This window comes from Astyanax mexicanus, chromosome 12 (genome assembly GCF_023375975.1).
Source record: "Astyanax mexicanus isolate ESR-SI-001 chromosome 12, AstMex3_surface, whole genome shotgun sequence".
In the NCBI taxonomy this organism is placed as follows: domain Eukaryota; kingdom Metazoa; phylum Chordata; class Actinopteri; order Characiformes; family Acestrorhamphidae; genus Astyanax; species Astyanax mexicanus.
The window spans coordinates 31897767-31908911 of NC_064419.1; the positions used below are offsets into that span (position 1 = coordinate 31897767).

An 11145-nucleotide genomic window follows, 5' to 3' on the forward strand; every position below is an offset into this window, starting at 1 on the left:
CAGTCCGTGTCCCGGATGTGATCGTGTTTTTCTGCAGGCCGCCTACCCCGGTTTGATGGCGGAGTGCGCACGTTAATTATCGAAGGTTTTTTTGTTTTTAAACTCAATAAATGAGTGTTTCAGCTGAACAAAAGAGATCTGTGTGGTAAACAGGGTGGTATTGAGGACGGAAGGTTGTGTGTGAGTGTGATTTTCTCTAATCCCAGCCCAGTTTGAAGAGGCAGCCATGCCGCCTGTTCAGATCAGCCAGCCCGAGCCCAACAACAAGGTGAGCCAACAGCGACTTTACTGTTTGTATAGTGATTTTCCCATTAATTCCTTCATAGTTCTTTCGTTAGGTATTAATGTGTGTGAAAAGTAGTGCTTTGCCAGCTAACGTTAAGTCTAACTGTTTAGCTATCTAGGTTAATTAACGCTATAGACTTTAAGACTAACTTAGCTTTTACTTCGTTAGACAACTGTCTCATTTTTTATTGTGTTAAGTTTGAATTTGCTAATAAATAAAGTAATAATTATTGTTTATTTCTGTGTTTGGCTGCAGTTTGCTTTTAAATCTAAAAACAAGCGCAGAGAAATACTATTAAAGGCATAATATATGTTTATGTACTAACAGCTGACGTTGGTTTAGCTTTTCTAGCTAAGCATTTTAGCTATGTTAGCTAAACTAGCTAGCTAACGAACTAGTTTAGTCGGGACCAGGTAAAAAGCGGAATCCGGCGAAAACAGTGGATACGTTAGCTATTTAATGGGTATTTCGAGCTCTCTATTAGAGTAGTCACAAAATCAATGAAAGAGTTGTGTTTTACACGTTAGCTAATCATCTTATGTAGCGTTAACTTAGTTAAGTAACTAACAAGATTGGTACACCACGTTATTGCAGGATTCTACATTTGAATTGAATTGAATTGAAATGAATTGAAAATGTTTCTACTGTCAAGAGTATGTAGAATATAAAACGTTAATGCTTTGATTAGTATTGGATTTATAGTGTTAAGCCAAGAATTTAAATTATTAAACTGAATGACAATTCCCCTGGTTTTCCAGTTGAACAGATAAAACATTTAACATTTCGGTGTTTTAAAGTTTTAAAACGGGCTATACTGCAGTATACGTGCACCATGACTTTTTTTTAGGGTGTTCTATGTTACATAACCCGTCCTGTATAAACGATTCCACACCCAGGACCGATTGTGGGCTTGTCTGGGTGACGAGGACAATTTTTTTCCCAAGCTGTGGATCGATGTGCAATTCCAATTGTCCTTTTCTGATATTTATATAAACATAAACCATTCCAACACCTTTCTCTCTCTCTCTCTCTCTCTCTCTCTCTCTCTCTCTCTGTCTCATTCTCTATATAAATAATAATTTTTTTTCTTCTGTTTTGCAGGGCGATGAACAGAAAGATGAGACGCCGGCAACTAAGCCCATTGTGGGAATCATTTACCCACCACCTGAAGTCCGAAATATCGTTGACAAGACTGCGAGCTTCGTAGCCAGGTCTGGTGCACTGTCTGTTTCATATTATCTGATGTATTGTGCCATGGTTTTCACTTTACTTAATGCTTAAAATTTAAAGCCACTGAATCGGACAAGTTATTAAACAGATATGAGCCTTTTCCACACTGTACAGAGGTGCGACTACAAAGTATAATGAAAGGTTAACTTAACAAACACTTTTTGTGTAATATATGTATGCAGGTAAATTCTTCACAACATTGCTTGTACCTTACTGAACCCATGTCATCCACAGGAACGGCCCAGAGTTTGAAGCAAGGATTCGGCAGAATGAGATCAACAACCCAAAGTTTAATTTTCTCAACCCTAATGATCCTTACCATGCTTACTACCGCCACAAAGTTAATGAGTTCAAAGAAGGAAAAGGCCAGGAGCCATCGGCGGCGGTGCCTAAGGTTATGCAGCAACAGTCCCTGCAGCAATCCCAACAGCAGCTTCCACAGAAGGTAAGTTTCCAGCATCTGAATGTAGAGTATCCAATACTTTTCCTGTATTTATTTGTCTATAAAATCTTTATAACATGTAAAATTTTGTTTGTTCCAGTGTTGTAATTTTCCCTATTTGTCAATATTTCTTCAGGTCCAAGCCCAGGTGATCCATGAGACAATTGTGCCGAAGGAGCCTCCTCCAGAGTTTGAGTTCATCGCTGATCCTCCCTCCATCTCAGCCTTTGACCTAGATGTTGTGAAGCTGACAGCTCAGTTTGTCGCCCGCAATGGCCGTCAGTTTCTCACACAGCTGATGCAGAAAGAACAGAGGAACTACCAGTTTGACTTTTTGAGGCCTCAGCACAGCCTCTTCAACTATTTCACCAAACTGGTGGAACAGTACACAAAGGTAGATTGATGAGACCATCTGTAATAACTCTAAGTTTTCAAATGGTTGTAAGTTTTGTTGTAACTTTTAAAAATGTTCTAAATGAATGAATTTTGTTTGTGTATTGTTTAATTGTGAAGTGTTTTGTGCTCACTCTGAGGTTTGTGTGTGTTTTTTTTTTTTAAATAAAGGTTTTGATTCCTCCAAAAGGACTTCTGCAGAAACTCAAAAGGGAGGCTGAGAATCCACGGGAGGTTCTGGATCAGGTAAGACTTATTCATTCCATAAAATCTAATCTCCGATAAACAAGATGTCACAATACATATTGTGTAGAGGCAAGAAAAAAATGGTATTCAGGAGTTATTTTTGAAGAATAATGATATTTTAATGACACACTGTTTATTTCTGTTTAAATTGTTGTTCTTGCACATAGAGTACACCATGAAGGCCTTACTGATTTATAATATTTGCTTCTGTTGTTTCAGGTGCGGTACAGGGTGGAATGGGCCAAGTTCCAGGAGCGAGAAAGGAAGAAAGAGGAAGAGGAGAGAGAGAGAGAGCGTGTGGCTTATGCTCAGATTGACTGGCATGACTTTGTTGTTGTGGAGACAGTTGACTTCCAGCCCAATGAGCAAGGTAAATGTGTCCAGATTAAGTGAATAAACTAGATTAACTGAAGCAGTTTCAGGTACACTGTATGTACTGTAAATAAGACATTTTACAGTCAGTTAACTGTAGCAGTGTACACAGAAAATGCAAATGTCAAAGGATAGGAACTAGTGTTGTGTCCCATAAATTTTGCTGTGGCCCATGGAACCTGAATAAAGACTACATACCCTGGTATAACTAAACTAATAAAAAAATAAATTAAATAAAAAAGCCAATACTGGTACTAAATGAACAGTTCATATACTGCTATCAAATGACTTTTGGTATGTTATTGTAGGCCTGGACAATAATTCGATATCGGTATTTATCGCGATAAGAAATGTTTCAATAACGGTGATATCACTTTTGTGGTATATCGATATGTATTATGTACAGAATCTGTCACGGACAGGCGTTTTTTACTGGCGTCAGCTCGCCGCAGAGCCAAACACATTCAGCCCCCATAGCTGTGCTACCTCAGTGCGTGATGACGCAATCACACAGGCACGTAGCCAGATAGGCTAGGCTAGGCTAGGTTAAAATGGCTAGGCTAGGCTAGGCTAGGTTAGGTTCAGGTCCGCTCCGCTACGCATCTAAAATGTCTCGAAACGGAGCCGGGACGAGCGGATCCAAGGCTAGGGTAGACTCGGTTCGGTCAGCCGCTGTTTCGCTCGCCCATCCGCGGCTCCGCTCGCTCGTCCGCTCGCTCATCCGCGGCTCCGCTGGCCCAGCCGCGGCTCCGCTGGCCCAGCCGCGGCTCCGCTGGCCCAGCCGCGGCTCCGCTGGCCCAGCCGCGGCTCCGCTGGCCCAGCCGCGGCTCCGCTGGCCCAGCCGCGGGTCCGCTGGCTCATCCGCGCCTCCGCTCGCTCATCCGCGGCTCCGCTCGCTCATCCGCGCCTCCGCTCGCTCATCCGCGCCTCCGCTCGCTCATCCGCGCCTCCGCTCGCTCATCCGCGGGTCCGCTCGCCCAGCCGCGGGTCCGCTCGCCCAGCCGCGGGTCCGCTCGCTTGCCGCTTTGCTGCAAATTGTGCCGGTGAGTGGAGCCGACAAGCAGCGTAACGTTAACACATCTAATCTGTTCCACCACCTCAAGCATCTTCACTACATACAATATTTTCCTTATACTGACTGAAGCACTTTAATAGATTATGTTGAAACTAAGTTATTTAAAGTTTATGAATCCTTTAGGTTTGTTTATTTGACGTGGATATCATGTTGAATACCTCTTGTATTCTGACTAAAGCACTTTAATAGATTATGTTGAAACTAAGTTATTTAAAGTTTATGAATCCTTTAGGTTTGTTTATTTGACGTGGATATCATGTTGAATACCTCTTGTATTCTGACTAAAGCACTTTAATAGATTATGTTGTCACTAAGTTATTTATAGTTGAAAAATCATATAGGTTTGTTTATTTGACGGGAAAATCTTGTTGCTTTTATGTATATAAAGGCTTCTTGTATTATATATCCTAGTTAAAACACTTTTGTTTTAATCTGTTAAATTTGTTTACAATGAATAAGAAGCTCTGCCTCTGTTGTCATTTAAAGTTATTTTTATTTGTAATAGTTATATAGGCTTATGTTTGACAGGGATGTCATGTTATTATTTTGCTATATGCAAATAAAATTGAGCATTGATTTATTTTGACTACTTTTATTTCTAAAGTATTAAAGTTTTTTGTGAAAGGAGGTTTCAAAGACTTAAAAAACATTTTCATACAGTAGTAGGTACAGATTTCCATTAGATAGATTGATACAAAAAGTGCAAATACACAGTTAAATAATAATTTAAATTTGCAGTGCAAGCAGCAGAGATTGCAGGGATTCTTTTTCTGAGGCCTTCAAAGTATTTATCGATATCGAAATTATATCGTATCGACCGAAATTTAAGGAATATATCGTGATATAAATTTTGGCCATATCGTCCAGCACTATGTTATTGTATTAATAGAGATTTATACTATGTCGCTCTGCCTGGTCTGAATGTGTTAATAACTCTGCCCATAGGTAACTTCCCTCCTCCCACTACTCCTGAGGAACTGGGTGCTCGCATCCTGATCCAGGAGCGCTATGAGAAGTACGGAGAGAGTGAGGAAGTGGAGATGGAGGTGGAGAGTGAGGATGAGGATGACGAGCGTGAGAACCGAGATGATGGTCGTGCAGCTCAGCCTGATCAGGATACACAGCTACAAGATATGGATGAGGTGAGAGTGCTATCAGTTTAGTAATTATCAGTTTCTTCGATAAAGGAATAGGGCTGAGAGAGTTAAGACTAGCACAGTCTTCCTCGAGACACAAGACTCAGTTTATTATTTGAAATGTTTGACAAACAAATATCTGCAATTATTCAAACATTGGAATTTAGGACTGTCTTTTATGTCTCACAGGGTTCTGATGATGATGAAGATGGAATGAAGATTCCTCTTCCCCCTGATAATCCTATGCCCCCTCCACTGCCACCGACCCCAGACCAGGTCATCATCCGGAAAGACTATGACCCCAAGGGTGAGACCCCATTTTATATTTTTTATTTTTTTTTGTGTGAAACAATGCTGAAATAAATTTCTGTGTGGCTATATTGGTAATTATTTTATATGATAATACATTTTACAATGTAGTTTTTGTATTGTAATTATATTACAATAACTGCAATATGTTGTCTAATGTATTTCTCTATTTGTAGTTATTTCATGAGCTGTCTGCATTTAGATTTAATTTCATCTGATGCCTTAATTATTAATTGTTCTTTATTCTGGACACATTTTATTTTTGTTTTTGGTCTCCTATTTTTCAGCTTCTAAGCCCCAGGCTCCTGTCCAGACTACGGATGAGTACCTCATTTCTCCCATCACCGGTGAGAAGATTCTGGCCAGTAAGATGCAAGAGCACATGCGTATCGGCCTGCTGGACCCACGCTGGCTGGAGCAGAGAGACCGCAGTATCCGCGAGCGGCAGATAGAGGAGGAAGTGTACGCCCCCGGCCTGGACATCGAGAGCAGCCTGAAGCAGCTCGCCGAGAGACGTACCGATATTTTCGGTGTGGAGGAAACGGCTATCGGAAAGAAGATCGGAGAGGAAGAGATCCAGAAACCAGAGGAGAAGGTTAGTGAGGGAGACTAAAAAACAACTGTTTTTAAGTGATTAGTTTAAGATGGTACATTGCATGTTGTTTTTAAATCCCTACCCACTAGATAGCCATGTTGTTTTTATTCTTTAACATCTCATACAATTAAATCATACCTTTTTCACAGCCGATATGGCGTTACGTCTGGCTCTGAATAGTAGCGGTATCAAACCTCTGCCTACACTGTTGAACAGGGTGCTTATCGGTTGTAGTTTTCCCCAAACATCTTTAACAGACAGAATAAAATAACACTAACTGTGCTTCATTTTGGAGTAGAAAAAAGTCAAGTTCCTCACTTAGTCCCACAGCATCTTTTTTCTACATTAAACTAGTCTCCAAAACACTGTTCAGGGAGCCATTACTGATGATAATCTAAATTAATGCTGAGGTAACTAATTTTGATGTTGAGGTAAGAGTTTTTAATTATTGTTTTGTACATGGTATTTAGTTTCAAACTGTTTTGGGATGAACGCAGGGCTGAATCATGGGTCACTCCGGTTAGGTTAACCTCTCATTTGTTGATTTCCTCTTTTAAATGACACGTAATTCAACGGGAGTTTTTTTTGTTTTTTGTTATTGGGAAATTATTGGTGTATTAGCTTCAGCCATTAGCTTCAGCCATTAATTAGAATACAACTGGAAACAGCTACTGTTTATGCTTCCGTATTACCAAACATATGGAAAGTGTAAAATGGTCTATATATATCGCCTTGCTTAGAGCATCGCAATGTGTTATTGTAAACCCTTTACTATGATGCGTGTTGTATAGCAAAATTTCTTGACCACACACAGCCCTAATAGGAACTGGATTCTTACAGTAATGTAAGAAATCCATTACAGTATAGATCTGCAGTGTTTGCATTCTGAGAGTAGTAACTGTTGATTGAAGGTAATCCAGTAGAAATCTGCAGTGTGGACTCCAGTCTGACAGGAATGTTTTGCAGAATAATGCACATATTTAAACTGCAATAAATGTTCATTCTTTAATATGTCTGTTTTTCTGTCCCATTCTGTCTCCAGGTGACATGGGACGGTCACTCTGGCAGTATGGCTCGTACTCAGCAGGCCGCCCAAGCTAACATCACCCTGCAGGAGCAGATCGAAGCCATCCACAAAGCCAAGGGTCTGGTGCAGGAGGATGACACCAAGGAGAAGATTGGACCCAGCAAACCTAATGAGCTGCCCCAGCCTCCAATGCCATCCTCTGTGGCCAATTTACCCAAACCCAGCCCACCAATCAGCACCATGCCTAAGCCCCCACCTGTGGTCAGTGCGCCTTCTGGAGTTTAAAAAGGTGATATAAATCATATAATATGAATAGGATTTAACTGTTATTTTTTGTGTTTGTTTGTTCTGGTTTACAGGTTCCACCCCCAGTCCGGACCACTCTGCTGTCTGCTGTGCCCGTTATTCCACGGCCCCCGATGGCTCCTGTGGTGCGTTTGGCCCCTGGGCAGGTGCTGACCCCCATGCCACCCATGGTACACGCGCCACGCATCAATGTGGTGCCCATGCCTCCCACAGCTCCACACATCATGGCTCCAAGACCTCCACCTATGGTGGTCCCTGCAGGTAAGAGGACAGTGTTAACATCTGTTGCTTCGGTCAGCAATTATTACAGGAACAGTTAAGAGGCCAAGATGCTTCTTGAAGAATAGATACTGAAGGTCTTTTGTTTCTCCCTCTAGCATTTGTTCCAGCCCCTCCAGTGCCACAGCCTCCCAGTGCAGCTCCAGCCCCAATGCCACCTGCTCACCCTCCACCTCCCCACGAGGACGAGCCAGTCAACAAGAAGATGAAGACAGAGGACAACCTGATACCCGAAGAGGAATTCCTGCGCAGAAACAAGGTGCTGTGTGTACTAGTAGGATATACAGTGCTTTTTATCAGTTTGTAAACCCTTTAGAATATAAATATGACCTAAAACATTATCAGATTATATTACTAGCAGTACATAAAGAGAACCTAGTTAAACAAATGAGATTTTTTGTTTATATTTTACTTTGTCATTTATTTATTAAGCAAAATGATCCAATATTACATATTTGTGAATGACAAAATGATGTGAACTTTTCATTTAAAAATTATATTGGATGTTTTCAGTCAAGTCACAGTCCTGACCATAATTCAGTCAAAATGTTGTGGAAGGTGCTGATTTCCTAAAAGTATATTAAGAGAATCTAGTTAAACAAATGAGACAAAAATATTATACTTGGCAATTTATTTATTGTGAAAAATAATACAATATTAATAGAGATTGACCAATCAATGTTTTTGGGGCCAATTTTGATCACCAAGCTTGACTGGAGACAAATGCCACAGAGATGCGAGGCAAACATGGTACTGATTCTCCTAATTATGGTCACCACATTTTTTGCCACTCACAACTATGTAATAGTGTATAATTTTCAATAAATAAATGAGCAAGTCAAATATTTTTGAAGTTTTAGGCCATATTTATGCAAAAATATAGAAAATTGGAAAGGGTTCACAAACTTCCAAGCACCGCTGTGCACACACAGGAGTACTGCAGGGCTGTAAACTGTGACCAGGGTATCTTATCTTATATATATTAAGAAACTTTCACATTTATTTTTTAGTGCACTGCACACAATGTTGTTTTTAACATTGGGGTTTAAGAAGGTTCATTGTAATAAAAATTAAAGTTTCATTATTAAATTATTGTGACTAGCTCACTTTTTATGTAGACTTTGTGTATGTCATGACAACAGGGATGAAAAAGTGGGTGTTGTGATACATTCTTTGAGTTTCTCACTAATTGTAAGATTTTATGCCTTTCAGGGTCCCGTGGCAGTCAAAGTTCAGGTACCCAACATGCAGGACAAGACCGAATGGAAGCTGAATGGACAAGTGCTCAACTTCACCATGCCTCTAACAGACCAGGTAAAGAGGCCCGCCAACAGTGCACTGACTAATCATTTAACACAGAGGATATATTTCTCTCTTTTTGAATTGATTATTAACCTTAAACATGTTTAAATAATAAAGTTAGTATTTATTCTTTTATTTTTTTTTTTATGTGTTTAAATAAAATCATTCTCTTCACATTGTTCCTATTCACAAGTATTTCTCTTTTTTTTTTAGGTGTCTGTTATCAAGGTTAAGATCCATGAAGCCACTGGAATGCCTGCAGGCAAACAGAAACTTCAATATGAGGTAAATTATAACAATTTTCAAAAAACGCAGATCACTTCTTAATCCATACAAGGGAATTCGGCTGCACAAAACAGTTTGCCAACCAGTACACACTTTTTATATTACATTTCCATATATCGAGTGGATTTCTGAGCTAAAAATAAGCTGGGAAAAGATTGTATACGAATAAAAATAAGTTATGACTCATTTTTTCCTAAAATCATACAAAATTACAAGTATGCATCAATCAGTAATTCAGTCCCCAGAGGAGAAAATAAAACAGCCCTTTAATCTATTTTATTTTACTGTGCTTGCATGACCTGTGTGACTATCAAAAAATTATCATTATTTATTAAACATAATTAAATTCTCTCTGCTAATTGAAACTGTATCTTTCGTCTGCAGGGTATTTTCATCAAGGACTCAAACTCTCTGGCTTACTACAACATGAACAACGGCTCTGTTATTCATCTCGCCCTCAAGGAGAGAGGAGGAAGGAAGAAGTAGTTTATACTCTCGAAACTCCTCCTACTGCTCAGCTCTATTACCATCCCTGTTTAGAAGATTCATATGTAGAAATTGCTGCAGTTTTTGCTTGGTAGTTTATACTGTTATCAACAAGCTGGATTCCTTGGAACTGTCACACTCTTGTATGAAATGTCTATAGTGTTAGGCATTTATCTTGTGTAGTTAAGTATGTTTTACTGTTTTGGCTGATACTAGGCTTATGTTTCACCTTTCAGATCTAAAACACTGCTTTTGTGAGATTCTGAAATGAAAAAAATGAAAATGTTATTACAAAGCAGAATCAAATAAATTTAAGGAAAAACCTTAAATAATGTGTTTTTTTTGGCATTAAACCTCTAGCTATTGCATCAGAAAACGAAGCATTTGTCATTTATATGTACAGGAAAACACAATTGTCTTAGTCCAGTTTGACAAGGCTGAGGTGAGATGTGCTACAGCGCCCCCTGGAGTGGAATAAGGGAATTTGTTCATAGGAAACCAACAACACTAAATAATCCAGAGCTCTTACTGAGCCACCACTACTGCATATGTCTGGTATCAGATATTAAATATTTGCTGAATGAAACGTGATATTTAAATGGTAGTAATACACCAAATAAACTCTTTTGCAGAGTGTAATAACTTTTCCACTTTTTTCACCATTGCAATAAATTAAATACTCTAAATATATTTGTTAATTTTACTTAGAAAAAATTACTGCAATTTTAAATTTATGTTGAGTACTGAATATTTTTTACATCCAGGCAGACACACCAACAAAGCTAAATATAACCTAAAATAAGAAGGGCATTAATTTTTTATTTTTCCGTTTAGCATTTTTATCCAAATCATTTTTTTAAATTAAAGTGGAAAAAGTCAAGTTTTAGATGCATGCAATTATAGACAATTTATTTGAACAGTATTAAATTTATTGAGGACATATGTATGCTATGTTATACATTGCAAGGTCCTTATTTATCGGTCAGCATTGCATTTTTGAGTATGTAAGTGTAAACAAACAAGCAAATAAATAAAAAAAATGATGTCGCTTGACAACATTTATGTAAGCATGTTTATTCCATATACAATGCACGTTTGTTTTACTCATATCTAAGCAATAACACGAATATAAGTTAAATAATTATTAATACATTTAATACAAAAATAAAATCAGACACATGTTTTCTGCCCCCTGATGGATTATCTGTTGCAAAAACAGATAAAGGTGTGTTTAAAGTGGAGCACATACCTGCTTTTGCGAAAGAAAACTTCAAATTCTAATGTATCAAGTATGATCCATAAAAGTCCTGCATGTGAAGCGTTATTTGTTTTCTTTCTGTATTAATATTTTATTATATACGGTTTAAAAACAAAAG

The 11145-nt window shown here is 38.7% G+C and overlaps 1 protein-coding gene across 1 annotated transcript; it reads left to right on the forward strand.

The window, feature by feature from the left end:
- Window positions 1-2: 2 nt before the first annotated feature.
- On the forward strand, window positions 3-10101 carry sf3a1 (splicing factor 3a, subunit 1). Its single transcript, XM_007247101.4, has 15 exons — window positions 3-268; window positions 1388-1497; window positions 1751-1961; window positions 2095-2352; window positions 2523-2597; window positions 2817-2967; window positions 4990-5186; window positions 5370-5487; window positions 5777-6084; window positions 7127-7372; window positions 7471-7678; window positions 7795-7955; window positions 8909-9010; window positions 9212-9283; window positions 9668-10101. The coding sequence occupies exons 1-15, from the start codon at window positions 227-229 to the stop codon at window positions 9767-9769; spliced, it is 2361 nt and encodes a 786-aa protein (XP_007247163.2). The 5' UTR covers window positions 3-226; the 3' UTR covers window positions 9770-10101.
- Window positions 10102-11145: the final 1044 nt, after the last annotated feature.